General features: G+C 61.4%; 3 protein-coding genes across 7 annotated transcripts in view; 2 read left to right on the top strand and 1 right to left on the bottom strand.

Annotated features, from left to right (window-relative positions):
* Positions 1-235: 235 nt before the first annotated feature.
* Positions 236-4,954, top strand: LOC141964355 (acylamino-acid-releasing enzyme-like). Its single transcript, XM_074914632.1, is given in 23 exon segments — positions 236-272; positions 367-496; positions 577-703; positions 829-910; positions 1,020-1,095; positions 1,196-1,338; positions 1,465-1,602; positions 1,678-1,769; positions 1,863-1,903; positions 1,977-2,098; positions 2,229-2,267; positions 2,269-2,341; positions 2,440-2,534; positions 2,620-2,671; positions 2,743-2,831; positions 3,285-3,426; positions 3,546-3,623; positions 3,696-3,776; positions 3,856-3,944; positions 4,022-4,212; positions 4,288-4,390; positions 4,464-4,570; positions 4,654-4,954. Coding segments are annotated over 23 exon segments (2,259 nt in total). The 5' UTR covers positions 236-242; the 3' UTR covers positions 4,793-4,954.
* Positions 4,880-9,410, bottom strand: MST1 (macrophage stimulating 1). Of its 2 annotated transcripts, none has more exons than XM_074914635.1 (18): positions 9,359-9,410; positions 8,904-9,045; positions 8,628-8,740; positions 8,383-8,497; positions 8,033-8,169; positions 7,840-7,960; positions 7,620-7,738; positions 7,360-7,522; positions 7,125-7,255; positions 6,952-7,054; positions 6,733-6,869; positions 6,598-6,633; positions 6,404-6,515; positions 6,249-6,326; positions 6,036-6,182; positions 5,848-5,954; positions 5,237-5,376; positions 4,880-5,156 (listed from the first exon to the last, which is right to left on the bottom strand). In XM_074914635.1, exons 1-18 carry the CDS (start codon positions 9,408-9,410, stop codon positions 4,995-4,997), a joined length of 2,115 nt encoding a protein of 704 aa, XP_074770736.1. In that variant the 3' UTR covers positions 4,880-4,994. The 2 variants fall into 2 exon arrangements, with proteins under 2 accessions (XP_074770736.1, XP_074770735.1); XM_074914634.1 differs by having other exon boundaries at positions 7,360-7,525.
* Positions 9,411-9,772: 362 nt separating this feature from the next.
* The window catches only part of DAG1 (dystroglycan 1), a 53,532-nt gene continuing 45,674 nt past the window's right edge, over positions 9,773-17,630 (top strand). The window contains exon 1 of one of the 4 annotated variants that reach the window (XM_074914626.1): positions 9,773-9,789. The gene's annotated coding sequence lies outside the window, so the exon portion shown is untranslated. The other 3 variants (XM_074914624.1, XM_074914625.1, XM_074914627.1) reach the window with 3 other exon arrangements.

Here is a 17,630-nt window from a genome sequence, read left to right on the forward strand (position 1 = left end):
AGTGTCTCGTGGCCACAGGACCCTTCTCCCACAGGAGTCGGCGTTTGTGCCGCCAGGGATGTGGTGTGTCACAGCAGAGGGTGGCCCCTGCCCAGCCACCCCCAGCGCGGGGGGCAGCATGGGGCAGCTGGAGGGCTGGCGCCGGCCAGGCCGCCCGCGCCCGGCTGCTCACACACGCCCTGGCAGCCTGCCTGCTGCCGAGCGGCAGCCGCCGGCAGTCCAGCATGGCGGAGGAAGGGCCCATGGCCGAGGGGACCGAGCGGGGCGCAGAGGTGGGCGAAGGGGCCCCGGGGGGCTGCGTGGGCAGGCACAGCCCCGTTTCGGGGGGGTGGGCATGAGCAGAGGGACGAGCTCACCCCCCACCAGAGTGCCTCTTCCCTTTCCCAGGCAGCCGGCGGCCCCGCCGCCTGCTACCGGGAGCTGAGCCGCTTCCCCACCATCACCCGTGCCGCCCTCGGGGCCACCGCGGGGGGACAGACCTTCCTGCTCTACACTGGTGAGTCATGGGCTCGGCTCCCAAGGCGCTTTTGGCCCGTAGGACCAGTGCGGGTGGGTGCTGACGGCCCCCTCCCGCAGAGTGCAGCCGCCCCGACCTGCCCCGCCGCCGGCTCCTGCGTTTCAGCCGCCACTACAGCCTGCGGCACACAGACGGCCGTGGCCTTGCCGTCAGCCGGACAGGCCTCAGCGCAGAGATTCACCACCAGTACGGCATGGGTGGGCTGCGGGGTGGGGCAGCGTGGCTGGTGCCCATGGTGTGGCTGGTGCCGGTGGTATGGCTGGTGCCCGCAGCGTGCCGCCCACCACAGCCTCCGTCCCTCCCACCCACAGACTCCTCAGCCAGGACTCGCCCACGGGGCAGCACCGTGCCGTGCTCAGCCGCTGCCCGTGGCAGGGCCACGAGCTGCTGGAGGTAACGCGGCTGCCCCCGTCACAGCAGCCTCGGGGCTCAGCTGCGGTGCCGGCGCCGGGCAGGGGGTGCCGTGGCCGTGGTGTGCCGGTGCTGACCCTCATCCCCCCAGGTGTGGGGCAGCAGCGGGCGCAGCCACAGCGTGGACCTCACGGCGCTGGGGAAGCACGGGGAGGTCTACACAGAGGGTAGGGCCCCTGCCCCCTGCCTGCAACACAGGCGAGTGCCTGCCTGGTGCCCAGCTGCGCCTGCGCCAGGCTGGGCTTTGGCACCCTCTTACCCTACCAGGGCCCTTCGCCTGCCTGGCCTGGTCCCACGCAGAGACGCAGCTGCTCTACGTGGCTGAGAAGAGTCGGCCCAAACCACGGCCCCCCTGCCCCTGGGATGTGCCAGGAGCCACCAGGCTAGCAGAGGAGGACAAGGATGAGGAGGTGGGTGCCATGCTCCGTGAGCCTGCCATGCACCCCATAAGTGTGCCATGCACCCCACGAGCGTGCCATGCACAGAGCCCCATGTCTGGGGCCACCGGCCATAGGGCTGACGGGACATGTGCACAGGGTGAGCAGTTCGTGTACTGCGATAACTGGGGGGAGGCGCTGAGCACCCGCAGCGTGCCCGTCCTCTGCATCCTGGACATGGAGGGCAGCAGCGTCTCGGTGCTGGAGGGCATCCCAGAGCACCTCTCCCCTGGCCAGGTCAGGATGGGGGGCCCTGGGGAGCCCCAGGGGGGGTCATCCTGGGGCTGTGGGATGAGCCTGGCTGTTGCACAGGCCCTGTGGTCCCCGGATGATCGTGGCGTGGTGTTCGTGGGCTGGTGGCATGAGCCCTTCCGCCTGGGGCTGAGTGCCTGCTCCAACAGGAGGTGGGTCCCCCCAGCACCCAGCACCGTGTCAGGACACCCACCCTGTGCTGGGTCAGCCACAGGGCTCCAGCCTGACCCATGCCTCCTCCCCAGGTCAGGGATTTTCCACTTGGACCTGGCCAGCGGGCACTGTGGTGAGCACCGGGGATGTGGAGGGTGCAGTGGCTCCAGGGGGTCCCCAGGGTGCTGACCCCCTGCTGCCCGCAGAGCTGCTGTCGGCTGAGCACGCTGCCGCCTGCTCCCCCCGGCTGAGCCCCGATGGCCGGCGCCTGCTCTACCTGGAGGGGTGCCTGGGGGAGCCCCACCGGCAGTGCCTGCGCCTGCGCATGGTGAGCGGGAGACCTGTGGGTGCCGGGCACAGCTGTGCGACCGGCACAGGACCCAACCCGGAGTGTCACAACCGCTTGCAGTGCCCAGCAGGGCAGGGAGTGGGCTCAGTTCCCAGTCCCCCTGCCTCAGTTTCCCTGGTGGGGGCCTGTCCCCAACCACCAACTCTCCCCAGCTCACCTGGCTGACAAGGCAGACGGTGACGGTGCTTGACGTGGTTCAGGAGCCCACAGAGGGTGAGCGCAGCATGGTGGGCAGGGCTGGGTGCTGTTGGGGGGCCGGGACCTCCCCCTGTGCCAGGTGCCCATGGCCCCTGCTCACCAGCACTCTGTCCTGTTCCCAGCCTTTGCCGGGCTCTACGGGGAGGCACTGCCGCTGCGGTGCTGGGCAGCCGACAGCCGACGAGCCGTGCTGAGCACCCCGCAGCGGAGCCGCACGGTGAGCCCTGGGGACAGGGGTGGGGGGACAGGGAAGTGGCCCCTGCGCCCCATGGATGTGGCTGCCTGTCCTCTGCCACTTGCAGGACCTGCTGCTTGTGGACACGGACGCGACCACTGTAACCAACCTGACGGCAGGTATGTGGTGCTGGGCCACCCGCAGTGCCCCGTCGAGCATCCACAAGTGCCATCGTGCTTTCTGTCCCCAGGGTCACCTGAAGGGTGCTGGGAGCTGCTCACCCTCCAGTGGGACTTGCTGGTGGCCACCTGCTCGGCCCCGCATCGCCCCCCAATCCTGGTGAGCAGAGCCCTGGCACCATACAGCACAGAGTGAGATGGCATGGCAATGTGTGGCCTGGCATGGCACAGCATGACCAGGCACAGCATGGCATGGTGGCATGGCATGGTGATGCGTGGTCTGGCAGCACAGCATGGTGTGGCACAGCCAGATCCAGCATGGCATTACATGGCATAGTGTGGCAAGGCACCACAGAGCTTGGCAAGGCCAGGCGCAGTGCAGCATGGCATGGCACGGCCAGGCACAGCACGCCAGGGCCAGGTACAGTGTGGCATGGCCAAGCACAGCACAGCATGGCACGGGACGGGATGGTGTGGCATGGCATGGTGTGGCACAGCTCAGGATGACACCACAGAGCACTGGGACCATGGGCACACTGGGGCTAATTACACCATGGCAGGGACCAGCTGCCCTGGGTTGGGTGCCCCGGTGCCACCCCCTGCCCGTTCCCAGGTGGTGTCGGTGCTGCCGCCGGCCGGCCGGGAGCTGCCCCTCTGCTGGGTGCTGGTGGAGGACACCCCAGTGCTGCCCGGTGTCACCTGGAAGACCCTGACAGTCTGGCCGCCCTGCAGCGGGCAGAGCCCCGCCGCACATGGTGAGCATCCGGGGGCCCCCGTCACACCTGGGTGCCAGGGGCTCTTGGGTGCAGGGGGTGGTCAGGGTGCTGGGTGCCTGGGGTGGTGGGTGCTGAGCAGGACCCTTTCCCTGGCACAGGAGCCCAGGCCTTTGAGGCCCTGCTGCTGAGCCCGCCGGACAGCACCGCACCGCACCCTCTCGTCGTGTGTCCTCACGGTGAGCAAGGGGATGGTGGGGACACCCTGGCAGCACTTTTGGCACCCCAAGTGACAACTCTGCTGGCTCCAGGTGGCCCCCACGCCGTTTTTGATGCCCGCTGGCGCCCGAGCATGGCTGCGCTGTGCCGCCTGGGCTTCGCCGTGCTCCTGGGTGAGTGCTGGGGAGCCCGGGGATGTGTGGCCCCTGTGTCCCACAGGAGACATGGCACCCACGGCCCCCATCTCCCCAGTGAACTACCGCGGCTCCCTGGGCTTCGGCCAGGCCAGCATCAGCTCTCTGCTCTCCCGCGTGGGTGAGCAGGACGTGGTGGACACCCAGGTGAGGGGTGCTGGGCTGGGAGGTGCCGGGGGAATGCTGATGGTGGGGTGCTGATGGTGGGTGCCCCATGGATGCAGCTAGCGGTGGAGCAGGTGCTGCGCAGTGAGCCCCTGGACCCGCACCGCCTAGCCCTGCTGGCTGGCTCCCACGGAGCCTTCATCGCCCTCCACTTCCTCACCCGTGAGCCTGACCGCTACCAAGCCTGCGCCCTGCGCAGCCCCGTTTCCAACCTGCTGGCACTGCTGGGCACCTCTGACATCCCCGACTGGTGAGTGCCCCGTCCCCACCACGAGCTGTGCTGTGCCACATCCCCACGGCACCCACCAGCGCCTCCGTGCCGCAGGCGCTACGCCTCTCTGGGGCTGCCCTACTCCTTCGAGCGGGTGCCTCGCGCCGAGGAGGTGGCCACCATGCTGCTGCGCTCGCCCATCTCCCAGGCGGCCCAGGTAAGGCAGGGGCAGGATGGGTGCGGGATGTTGGGCGCAGGGCGCTAGGCACCCACCACCGGCTGTGCCGCAGGTGCGGACACCAGTGCTGCTGTGCGTGGGCGCCCGGGACCGGCGCGTCAGCCCCACGCAGGCGCTGGAGCTGTACCGTGTGCTGCGGGCCAGGGGGGTGCCGGCGCGGTGAGTGGGGTGGAGGGGGGTGGGAGCAGGGAGGGAACCTCGGGGTGCCAGCTGAGCATCCCCCCATCCCATCCCACCTACAGGCTGCTGTGGTACCCGGAGGGTGGCCATGCGCTGGCTGGTGTGGAGACAGAGGTCAACGTCTTCGTGAACTGCGCCCGCTGGCTCCTCCGGCACCTGGGGCAGCCCCAGTGGGGTGTGACGGGCCAGCACATTTCCTAGCACCCGCGGTGGCCCGGTGGCTGTGCCAGCCCCAGGGTGACCACTGGCCCTGGGACCACCCCAGGCCCAGAGGTGGATGGAGCAAGCATAGCCAGCGACAGGATGGGACGTGGGCTGGGGTTTGGGGCTAAATAAATGTGTGAGACCCTGTGCAGTACCAACCCCCACGGCCACGGCTGGGCCTTTATTGCGTGGAGCCAGCTCAGCCCATCTTCATCACCTTGTGGATCCAGTCGACGTAGAGGGAGATGCGGATGAAGAGGGCAGGCTGGTCGGTGCGGGCGCAGATGCGGGAGGGGGTGATCACTCCCTCCAGCACCCAGCAGTCGGCGGTGAGGCAGGCCAGCGGGCCCCCATAGTCTCCCTGCGGCACCCAGAGAGCAGTGTCACCCTGGCGCCAGCACTCACAGGCTCCCCGAGGCAGGGGTCCCCATCCCGGCTCACCTCGCAGGCCCCCACGCCGGCGCGCAGCGGGGCGGTGCACAGCTCGCTCTCCTTCAGGCGCCCGCGCAGCGCCGCGTTGCACTCGCCGTGGGCCAGCACGGGCAGCTGCGCCACGTTCAGCACGCTGCCGTCCGCCGAGCCTGCGGGCAGCGAGTGCGCGGGGCAGTGGACGCACGGCCGGGGGATGCCGTGGCCAGGGCAGTGCTGTGGCAGGAGGTGCCACGGGTGGATGGATGCCATGGGTAGGGGCACATTGGATGCACAGGGACACCTTCACAGGGAGAGTGCCACCAAAGGGGGTACTGCAGGCAGGAGTATCATGGGCAGGGGGATGGTGTTGCTGGGGAATGGCACAGGCAGGAGGATGCCATGGAAGGGGGATGCTGTGAACACGGAGATGCCAGGGACATGGAGATACTGCGGGCAGGGGGATGCCACAGACAAGGGGATAGTTCAAACAGGGGAGGCTGTGGGGCACGGGATGCTGCAGGCAGGAGGATGCTGTGGGCAGGGCGTTGCTCTGGGCAGGGGGATGCTGTGGCAGTGGACATGATGGGCAGGAGATGCTGTTGCAGGGGGACAGCCTGGCAGGGGCTGCTCAGCGCGGGTACCTCTGGTTTCCCCCCAGCCGGCAATCTCACAGACGGTGCCCGCGGGCACAACAAAGCGCTCGGGGGGCAGGCAGATCAGGGCCACACGCCTGTTCAGAGCAGCCGGCCTGCGGCGAGAGGAGCAGCGGGACGCGGTGTCAGCCCAGCCGGCAGAGGGACAAGGCGGGGGCCAGGGCGTGGCTGCTCACCTTGCCAGCTTCAGCATCACCAGCTGGGACTCGGAGGGGCCGCAGACAATCCGCGTGATGGGAATGGTCTGCTGGTCGGGGTCCCCAGGGGCAGGGTCCTTGAAGAGCGTCCCCAGCTGCACCTCGTAGCCTGCCAGGTCGGCATCACTGTGGGACAGGGATGTGAGGGCACAGGGGGGGTCCCAGCACCCCACATCCTGGCCCCGGCCTTACCAAGAGGAGAAACACTGGCGCGTGCTGATCACCCACTGCTCCTTCACCAGGGACCCCCCGCAGAAGTGCACCCCGGCCCTGAGGGGATGGGGGGGTGAGCTCCCGGGGCAGGGGGATGCTGGCTGCATGGTGGTGCAGGTGGGGCACCCTCTCACCGGTTGCGGATGCTGACGGTCCAGGGCGAGTTGCCAGGCTGGCCACCAACAATGCGTCCTTTCCACTGCAGCCTCTCGTCTCGCCGGCCACACTGCTCAAATGCCACCGCGTCTGCGGGCAGGGTGGGCATCAGCTGGGGCCGTGCCACTGGCACCCACCCCACGGCACCCACCCAGCACCTGAGGGCCCCCACCTGTGTTCTCCAGGATGGAGGGCACCATGCTACCGGCTGCGGAAAGAAGGCAGAGCGGGGTGGCATCAGGTGGGACCCAGCCAGGGGGTGGCCAGGAACACCCCTGGCTCTGCAGGGCTGTGGGTAGGGGCTCACAGCAGGGCTTGATGGCGCAGTAGTCGAAGGGGGTGCGGGGGTCCATGGTGTAGCACCAGGGGCCATGGCTGTCGTTGTCGGGGTTGCGGCAGTAGTTCTCCTCCAGGTGTGCCTCAGGGTGGGTGACAGGCGAGATCCTGCGGGGAGGAAGTCACCATCCCTGTCACCATCCCCGTCCCCATCCCCATCCCCACACGCGACGCTCCCTCGCACACTCACTGGGGCACGTGGGGCACCTGGGCAGCCCACGGCTGGCAGGTGATGCCTTTGCGTGTCTTGCTGACGTGGCCGCGGTAGCTCTCGCCGTGGCCGTGGTAGCACTCTGGGGACAGGCAGGGAGGGCTGGCACCCCCGGCAGGCATTCCGGGGGAGGGTGCCTGGGGACGGCTCACCTTGGGTGCCCAGCTCATCGGGGCAGCGGCGGATGTGGAAGCAGAAGGCGATGCGGATGGTGGAGCGGGAGGTGAAGCACCACGGGGCCTCCGAGCCGTCAGGGTTGCGGCAGTAGTTCTCCTGTAGGTCCCTGGTGGCGGGGCCACGGGGGGGGTGTGTGTCCCCCGCCAACCTGGCATCCATGGGTGCTGCGCACTGCTGCCCTCCCTGAGCACATCCCCCCTGCCCCCTTACTTGCACAGATACTTGTCAGGAGTGAAGTGGTGCCGATGGGGCGTCTGAGCATCCCAGCGCTGGCAGGGGATCCCGGACACGGTGACGTTCACCCGGCCCCGGTAGCCTTCGCCCTTCCCCCTGAAGCAGCTGGTGGTGACATTGCGGGGCCGTGGGCGTTTCTCTGCTTTGCGTGGCCGGAGAAGGGCATAGTGGCAGGGTTAGGGCAGCACCCGGGACACCCCGGTCCCAGCTGTGCAGTGACACCAGCAGGGACTTACTGCAGAGGCGGATGCGGCAGTATTCGCGCTCCCGCTCGGGGTCGGTGGTGTAGCACCAGGGCCGCTCGGAGCTGTCGGGGTTGCGGCAGTAGTTGTCGTCCAGGCCCTTGTCGGGGTACCTAGGCCAGAGACAGGGAGCGGCAGCTGAGGGTGGTACCACCCCCCTGACACCCGGCATGGTCGGGGTGGCTGTGCGCTGCTGGGGGTGAGGGGCTGGTACTTGTTGGGGTGGTAGGGGTGCTTGTGTGGGTGCTGCTGGTCCCAGCGCTGGCACTCCGTCCCCGACTCGGTGTGGTCCACGGTGCCACGGTACTCCTCCCCGTTGCAGGTCATGCAGACGGCTGCCAACAGCCAAGGGGGCTCAGTGCAGGGGACACACATGGCACAGGGCACCCCCAGGATGTGGCACTCACCGTCCTCACACTTCTTGATGCCACAGCTCTGGTGCCGGACGTTGGGGTCGACAGTGTAACACCATGGGCCCCGTTTGTCCTGGTCGGGGTTTCGGCAGTAATTCTCCTCCAGCCCATTGCGGGAGGATGGCAGGAACCTGCTGATAGCAGGGTGGGTAGGAGGGCTTCCAGGGAGCCCCTTGCCTCGGGGCTGTGTGCCACCCCTCGTCGGTGCCCCTGTCCCCATGCTGTCCCCATTGCCCCCACACTGTCCCTATTGCCCCCACACTGGCCCCAGCCCATTCCCTGTTGCCCCACACTGCCCAGGGCCACCAGCGGGTGTCACGGGGCAGCCAGAGACACAGGGCCACCTGTGGTCATGGGGCGTTGTGGCTTGCCAGTGCTGGCAGCGCAGACCCTTCTCTGTCATGGCCCGCGTGCCGCGGTAGCTGGAACCATCAGCCACGATGCAGTCCCGCAGGTAGTCTGAGCACAGCCGGGCACTGTATCAGAGCCCCGGGGCGAACCCAGGGCACGCAGGCAGTGGGGAGCCCTGTGCCAGGTGGCCTGTGCCCGGTCTGTGGTGTCCCCACACCCACCCATGACACCAGCCCACCTTTTTTCTGGTACAGGTCGTAGTGGATGTTTTTCTGCAGCTGGACATGAGGCGAGTGCTGGGTCCAGGACAGCAGCTGGCACAGCTGGCTCTGCTGGTCGTGGTGGAAAGCCCTGGGAGGCACAGCGGGAGCCTGGCGTGGCATCCTGCCGGGCCAGGACCCACCGGACCCGGGGGCACACAGGTGGCACCCAGCATCCAAGTGCACAGAGTGACCCCGATGTCACGGGCCCTTGCACTCCCACCCACCCCGCGACGGCGCCGCGTCCTGCTCACCGGCAAGCCAGGCTGGCGGCACAGCGATGGGCACACTGCTCCGCTGAGCCCCGCTCTGGCAGCGGCGGCGCTGGGTCCGCCGGCACCAGCAGCAGCTCGGTGGCTCGCAGGCGCTGGAAGTCATTGAGGGGCGAGCGGTGGCCTGGGGAGCGCGGCAGGGGCTCAGCGTGGCCGTGGGGTCACGGCACGGACACCCGGGCCCCGTGGAGCGCGGTGTCCTGCCCCACGGAGCAGCGGGACCCGTGTCCCGTGGAGCAGGAGGGTCCCTCAGCACCCGCGTCGGCCCCATAGTTCCCGCTACCCCCCCTCTGCCGCGGGTCAGGGCAGTGGCCTGCAGGCTCCTGGCCTGGCCCCTGGGCCTGTCTAGGCCCCGCGATGCCCCACGCCCGCCAGCCCCACGGTGGCCCCACGGTGGCCCCACGGTGGCCCCACGGCGGCCCAGCCCGGGGCCCTACCTGAGCCAAGGGCCGCGGCCAGGGCGAGCAGGACCCCCAGCACGGGCTGCATGGCGGCGGCCCCGCGTCCCCGGGCTGCCGGAGCGCCGGGCCGGCCCCAAGCAAATATTTGCCGGTGGGCCCGGGGCCAGGCGGGGCCGGGGTCACCCCGCGGCGGGGCCGCACGTGGGGCGCGGGGCGGGGCCTGCGGCGGGCGGGGCGGGGCCTGCGGGAGGCGCGGGGCGGGGCTTGGCGCGGGGCCAAAGGGGCGGGGCCGGGGCGGTGGGGCGGGGCGGGGCCGCGCGGGACCGGCCTGCGGGCGCGGGAGGCGGGACCGCGCGCGGGCAGGTGGGGCGGGGCGGAGGGGGCGGGGCGAGCGCGGGCACCGAGCGCCGATTGGCCGCGGCGCTCTCGTGCCGCCGGTTGCTAGGCGCCGCGCGCCCCGCCCCCAGGTACGTGCCCGCGCGGGGTCGCGCTCGCGCCGCGCCGCCCGCTCGGTGCGTCGGGGCCGCTGGCGGCGAGAGCCGGCGGGGAGCGGCCTCCGGGCCCGGCCGTCGCACGGTGAGGGACCGCGGGGACGGGGGCCTGGCCTCCGCCCGGTGGCGGTGGCGCGCGGCTACGGCGGCACCTGCCGGGCCGCCCTGCCCTTGGCCTACCGGGCGGGCTGGGGCCGGGAGCGGGGCGGGGAGCGGCGGCGCGGCCTGAGCAGAGGCGCGGCGGGCCGGGGCCTCCCGGTGCGCGGGCAGCCGCTCGGCCCGGCCCGGCGCCGTCGCCTCAGCCCCGGCGCGCCCTCCGCGGCCTGCGGGCGGCGGCCCGGGCTGGCTGTGGGGTCCGGCCCCGGCGCCGCTGCCCTCGTCGTGCCGCGCTTCCCTCCTCCTCGTCCTTTTCCCGCCACCCTGTGCCCAGCTCCCCCCCCGAACCACGGGGCTGCCTCTCGGGCGCCGTCCGGGTCTCCCTGGGGCCTGGGTGGGCGCCGCGCCCAGGGGTGCCCGGCGGGGCCGGCCCTGCCGGCGGGCGGGAGGCGGAGCGGACCCAGTCCCGGGCACCGAGCGGCTTAACCGGGTTGGGCTGGACCGGGCGAGGCGTGGGGCTTCGCTACAGTCGCTGGCGGGGGCGGTGGGAGCGGCCCGGGTTCTGGAGGTGGCGTCAGCCGGTCCCAGACCGTGCCGTGGTTCCTGGCCGTCGGTGCCGGAGCCCCTGTGAGCTTCCCGGGCCCGGCCCAGTGCCTCTCCCCGCTTACCGGGACCGGCTTGGCTCCACGGGAGCGCAGGTGGGTTTCCAGGTAGCCCGGCGGAGTTCAGTGTGTTCCGGGTACGCTCCCTCGCAGCCCCGGGCGGGGGTGGCAGTGCAGCCACGCTGCGGGACAGGCCGACCCGGCAGCGGCCCCGGGGGCTCCGCGGGCTGACCTTGGGTCTGGGCGCTGCGAGCCTGACTAACAGCAGAGGCTGTTCCGAGCTTAACAGACCCGCAGTCAAACTTTTATCTTTAGTCAGCGGTGTGGGTGACTAAATGCAAGTAAATAGTTGTGCCGCACAAAAAGGCGTAAGTGCAGAATATTCCTTGTGGCCTCCTTGGCTCCTCAGAAGCAACAGGCTGCGGAGCGGCTTCTCCCGAGTCTCCAGCACCCATCAAGTCAGTGGGTGTGAATTTAGCAAGTTTTGCCACAGGTTTGCAGGTTGCAAACTCTCAGTCTGTCTTTTTAGAGCTTAACCTGGCTTCTCTGCTCAGGGTGGGAAGGTGCAGGCTGGGGGACCTGGGAGCTGGGCAGCAGAGTGCATGGGCATTCCCTGAGGTGCTGTGCCTCCTTTGGTCCTGAAGCTTTGGGCTCTGAGGCTGGGGAAGATGGCACTGACATTGTTTATATGTCCAAAAAGAGTTTTAAAATCCTCTTTTTGCATGAAAAAAACAAGCGTTCACTTATCTTCTCTCAGCCTCTCCAGGCAGGGGCTTCTTTCCACTGCCCACTGCTGTTATGCGATGGCTACTAGAGTCTCTTGCCTTGGGAATACTGTTCCCACCGAAGTTTATTTAACTTTTTATGTGGAATGCTGTCTCTTCCCATCTTTAGCTTTACAGATTCCTTTTCTCTCTTTAAGAGTTTCTAATTCATAGGTTTCTTTGCACAGTCTCTGCTGCTGTACCAAGCAACCTAAACCACTTATTCATTCTTCACGATGCTTGTCATTGCGCTCTTCTATCCTAAATATAGGGTAGTATGCCAACAGGAGAAGCTTGAGAGCAAGCTGAAGTGCTGGGAACACCACTGTTTACTCAAAGGAGTAATGAGCAAAGAGCCTGGCTGATTCCAGGTCGTGCCGTCTTCTTGCTGCAGGAGTTTGTGCTCACTTCCTTGGGAGCTGGCACGAATTCTTGAATAACTAGAAGATGTTGTTGACAGCACATGCTAGCTTAAAAATACCCATTTCTTTCAGCATTGTGTAAACTGAGTAGTAAATTTTGCTTAAATGCTGATATTGGGCCTGGAGAATTGGCAAAAGCTGTGATGCTTGTATCAGTAAAGATGTTCTGCACCTCGCTGCGTACCAGTAGGTTTTGTATGGGATTTGTTAACCCTGAGCACTTCTCTGCTTTTAGAAATGGCTGGTACTCAGCCCTAGCTCAAGCGCTGCTTATCTACTTCTTTCTCCTCTCACCTCTTTGCCTGGTGTGCTGGGCTCGGCTGCTGCAAGACAGGAAGGAGGATGTGTGACAGGTAGAGTGAGACCTTTTGCCAGCTTCAGCTGCAAAGTGCGTGGTTAGAATTGGCTCAAATCTCTGACCGTAACTTGTCTTCCATGGACGGCTGGTCTGGAGGAATTATTGCGTGTCTCTTGTCGGTCCAGCTGTACTCTGGCAGTGAGGGGGTAACATCAGAGGGAGTGCTGCTGTGTCCTGGCTTGTGCGAGCATGCCAGCTGACAAGACTGAGAGGTGATTTGGTGCTTTGCACTGAAGCCCAGCAGTCCAGCTCGGGTCTGATGGAGAAGAGGACTCTGTGGTTGCAGCAGCCAGGTCTGCAGCACAGGCCTGTGATGCAGCATGTTGTCAGTCTGACAGAGAAGGTGTGATGGTCCTGCCCTGGCAGGAGGGGAGTTGCTCAACAGTGGGAACAGTATTTCCTTGCCTTTTCTATGTCCCTTGGAGAGATAACAAGAGAGATTGTCCTGGAGAGGTACCAGGGTGATGTGCCAGCTTGGGGAGGAACTCCAGCTGATGGGAGTGAAATAGTCTGTCTCATTTCAGCAATGACAGCCATCTGAAAAGTTTCATTGTGGGGATGATTTTGGACAGTTTGTGCCTTTACTCCTGTTAGCTGAGGAGTAGTATGGAGGATTTAATTCTAGTAATGATTAATTTGAGTGAAGAAAATGCAAACTCTGAATTCTCCTTGGGCAAACGGGGGTCATGTAAATAAATGCCTCTGGCATTCTTTGTGGTGCTTGTAGGCTGTCTACCAATTACTTCTAGTCTCTTGCTGAATCAGTGGGAGGCTGTTGCTCCTTGAGCTCCAAGTACTTCAGCAGTGATTTAGGCGAAATACAAATAAACACAGTTGGATTGACCTAGTGTATCTGAGCTCTTGGTATGCTGAAAATGTTTGTTCTTAGGATGTTTGTGCAGTCTGAGAGCTCTGTACCTTAAACCCGATTTGCAGAGGACTGTGACCGTGCTTAAGCCATGAAAAATAAAAGATCGCCCTGAAGAACCTGTGCGTTTAGGACTACTTCTGTGAGATTAAATAAGTTTGAGCAAACTACTAAGGTGCTGCTGGATGGAAAGTTAATATATTAACCTGTGTGAATACACTAGGTAGGTGCACTTCCTAGTCTAGTGTCTTTTTCCGTCAGGGTATCTCTTTGCACTTATCCATTGGCTTAAACTGTGTCGTCTTCACCTTTTCTGGGATAAAATTTTAGCTTGCCAGTGGGAAAGATGGTTGTATATATTTGGTGTTACTGCTTTCTTTGCCATTGCATTTTTCATGAGCATCTGAGCTGATCTGCTGTTGCAGCATTGTCCAATGGAGATGGTCCAAGTCCCCTGGCCAGGCTGGCCTGCTCCCTTCCTCTTGGGAGTGTCTGCTGCACCTGTGAACTGATCACCTGGGGACCAGCAGAAAGCTCCTGGGCTCTTGTGCATGGTTTGTGAGATGTCCTGGGTGTCTGATGAGGATGAAACAGGGCAAGGTGAGTGGCGTGGCTTTGGTGTGTGAGGAGGCAGTGGGGGCCTCCCTCTTCTGTCAGTGGTGCCCTGCTCAGATGGGTAGATGTGCCTTGAAACCACGGCCTGAATCAAAGCTGGAGCTTCTTGCCTGATGGTAGCTTCTGTCTAAGTTATTAATTGGGGTGCAAGCAATGTAAGTCACCCTAGGAATGCACCCTGTTTTCCCAAATGCTGTGTCCTGCTCAAGGTCACCTCAGCCTGGTAGTGCTGGTTTCTGGGAGCCAGGTTTGATGCATGCTAGGAAATTCCCCGGAATTGCTGCTGATGGCAGCGGTGCAGCCTCATGGTTTTTCCATGTCCAGGATTCTGTCCCTGGGCAACATGCTGGGACCCGAGAGCCGGAGGGAGCCACTGGATACCATATGCTCCCAGGGCTCCTTACTGTGGCCCTTGTATATGTCTTAACTGTGGAGAGCTCACAGTGGCCCCACAGACCCTAACACAAGTGGTGTTCTGCCACGTGGCCCCCTGGGCTGTGTCACTGCTGGGCCATGTCTGTCCTGGTGCCGCAGCGGTTGTCCTGGGGTCGGTGCAGTGAGCAGCAGAGGGTGAAGTTGTGTGGGATGGCTGAGCTGGTGTAAGGCTTGCTGCTTTCAGCAAGGAGAGGTCTGACCCCCAGACGTGCAGTTGTGGTGTTAGCAGTCATCTTGCTGGGCTGATCTTTGTCTTTTCCTGGGTTAGCTTTCTGCAACTCAGTAACCTGGATTGTCCATGGAAGGAGCTTGTAAATGCCCTAGCCAGAAGGAGCTTGTCAACACCCCGGCAGTGCAGATGGAGAGGAAGCAAGGCCCAGCCTGGAGGAGGAGGGCATGGTCCCTGTACTGGAGAGTGGTGGGTTAGCTCAGGACAAGTGGTTGCCTTGGCCAGCCTCATGGTTTGATGCTCTTAAAAGGGCCCTTTTCTTGCTCTCTGTGCCCTCTTGCCTCCTTCTATGTGCCAGCTGTGTGGCTGACCTGATGCACTGATCAACTGATCCTGCTGACTTGGCATAAAATTTTTCTTTTTTTTCCGCTAGACCCTTTTTCACTGGCTTAGCAAAGTGGCCAAGAGGGCAGTCAGACCATCCTTGGAGGCGGGGAGCTGTTGTATCAGCATCACCCCTTGGGATGGTGCTCTTAGCTGTAACAGATATTTTCTTCTTCAGGGTTGAGGTGTCCCCCTAGTTCCACTGTCCCGCAGGTATTCTCTTGGCCTAGAGAGTAATTCTTGGTGGGACTCAAAGTACATTATCTCTGGCAGACCTTCACCTGAGAGGGTGGGGCTTGGAAACAGCAGTAGAACTTGTCCCAGCCCCGCAGGTGTACAGTGTTCAGCTTTGGTTCTGGTTTTCTTTAGAAAAACAAGCTCCTGGCCTCATCTGGCCTGTGAAGATACATTTGAGTGAAGGTTTCCACAGATGAATTCTCCTTTCTTCCCCTTTCCTTGTGTTGTGGTCTCACCGCAGTGCTCAGCTATGGCGTTTGCCATTGTTGCAACCCCGAGTAAGGGTATGCTGTGTATTTTCTACTGTGCTTTCTGAGAAGGGCTCAACTTGTAGAGGCTTACATGGGCAGCTTCAGAAATATTTTGGATACTCCTCAGAGTTTTCCAGCAAATTGGCTTAGAAGCCTCTTCCTGCAATATTTGATGTTGCAAATACTCCTTGGTAAGGACCTGACAGGTGGCATTCCTCCCCTCCCTCCTCAGGGGCTGAAAAAGTGATTATGGGAGAGGTTTCAGTTTACTCTAGCATAGTTACAGGTCACGAAAGTGCTGAATGCATATAGGCAGTGAATTCACACTGGGTCTTTTCTTTTTTTGAACTAGATTGTACATTTAGACTTCAGAAAGCTTAATCTTCTGTGAAGTGTGTTCCTTAAGGGTGGGGATTAGCATTCAGTAATTTTGATGAGAGTTTTCAGTGGCAGATACCGATCACTTTATATCAGTCCCAAGGGCTAGGGATTGATTTTTGGATGAGCTTGAGTAAGAAGAGGCTGGATGATAGTTTGAACCCTCAGTTTTCCACTTGAGTGTTGAATTACAACAGGTGATGTGAAAACCTCGTTCCACTGTCACAACTTCAGATTGTGGTGTGGGGGCTGTCTATGCTGTTGGTCCCTGGCTGTGGTGGCACTGCTTGCTTCTTGTCACGTAGGCTTCTTCCCTCTTTCTTGTGCAAGGTCAGCCCTCAAATGGACTCTTCCAGGCTTTTTGGGAGATGCATCTCTTCCCAGAGGTCCGATGAGCCTCAAAAGGATTTCCTTGTGTGTCTGGCTGCTTTGGGACTTTTTGATTATAGGGGAGAGGGACCAAGAGTGGTCGATAAAACTGAGTCTCTGCAGCTCAGTTATTCAGCACTCCAGGTTGCTGTTCAGATACCGCTTTAATCAGAATGGAAATAGTTGCTGAGTTTTTCCAGTATGGCCTTTATGCCTCTCCTGTAAACTTACTCTCTAAAGCAGCCCTTCAGTACTGGTTTCCAGCTGAGAGCTTCCTCTACAGTGAGGAAAAGTTTCATCAGGCCTTCTCTAAATATTGCTGAAATAACATGTGGAAATGTAAGGTGACATCTTTTGTTGTCTTTGTGCTGTAGCTCTTGGGATTCCTGCAGGAAGGCCTTCCACAGGTGTGGGCTTCTAGGTGGGTAGTGAGAGGCATTTTGACCCAGGAGACAGAAAAAAATATGAGCGTGCGCCCCATTTTGGGACTCTCTTTTTCCCCTAAGGAAAAGACCATCCCTCTAGACCTGCTTTCTCTGAGGATGAGTGCTTTGCTTTTCCCAAAGTAAGAGGTTTTTCTAATAAAATGGCCTTGCAGTCATTTACAAATACAGAACCTGATGTTAGTGGAAAATCTGGCAGGATGATTTTGACATTGGGATTGCAATGATACGAATATTTGAGACTGCAGTGAGTCCATGTTCGGGTCCCTTAGGCTTTCTACTTAGGTCTTGACATCTGTGGAGTGTAAGCTCTCTGCTGTAGGAGCTGATTCTTTCATGACAGACCATGCATGGTGTTTTCCCACCCCAAAGGAAATATTTCTAGTGGAATTTTTATGATAGTGCCTGGGGCCTGCATTAGAGAATAAAAGGTGGTTATTCTAAAACCTTCTCTGAGTTAAACTTTCAGGATCCTATTGGGAAGATACACAAATTTGGTGTAGCTGTGTCTCTCTAAAAATTAGGCTTCTACCTCTACAGATGCAGGGAAAAGACTGGGTGGAGACGAGGGTGGGACTCTGCTGTTTCAAAGGGAGACTATTCCTCTAGTATTTATCCTAAAATTCAAAAACCGCTTGCCTACCTGCTCCCAAAAATCCTCAGCATCTTTCCTTTCTCCTGGATGTTTGTACTGTAGCACGTTTTAAGACATGTTGGAAAGTATAATTTCAGTAGTACTGGCAACAACTGAATTTAATAGGTGAAAAAAACTTGTATCACTGTGTTCTTGTGTTGAGTTCATCTACAGCTTCTGCTATGTGGTATTTGTGCACAGAATAGCTGTTGTATGGGATGAATAAGTGGTCCTGCAGGTTTTAGAGTGTGGTCACAACACAGTCTGTCCATCCTGTGTGGGATAAAGCATCAGGAATGGGGCAGTAAACCTTATTTTACAGATCAGATTGGGTGATTTCAGGCTGGGCGCTAATGTTTTTGTTGGTGGCAGTAATACAGAAGTAATTTGGACTAACAATCTCATGTAATCTAACGTAAAGGTCTGTGCCATGGAGCTGTGCGTGTTTGCACAGTATCAATTCAGTTCCCCCAGAGTGAGCTGTTTGGCCAGAATGTGGAACTTCATGTCCTCTGTGTGGAGAGTTTTGTGCTTTCAGTGGTGTTTGTGAAGCTGATGCTTTATGTTTATCCATATGCCAGCAGCCTTGTGCTGGTTGCTCTTTCAGGAAACACTTTATCACACCTTAGAATAAAATTTTGTTTGAATATCAGGGGTCAGCCTTTAGGGAGGTAAGAAGTTTGATCTTGTGAGAGTAACAATTGCTGAGAATAAGTACAGATCTTCAGAAATGTACTGAGAAAGCTAAAGCAACATGTAACAGTACTGCGTGCAAAACCCTATGGACCATTG

This window comes from Athene noctua, chromosome 10, assembly GCF_965140245.1.
Source record: "Athene noctua chromosome 10, bAthNoc1.hap1.1, whole genome shotgun sequence".
Classification (NCBI taxonomy): Eukaryota; Metazoa; Chordata; class Aves; order Strigiformes; family Strigidae; genus Athene; species Athene noctua.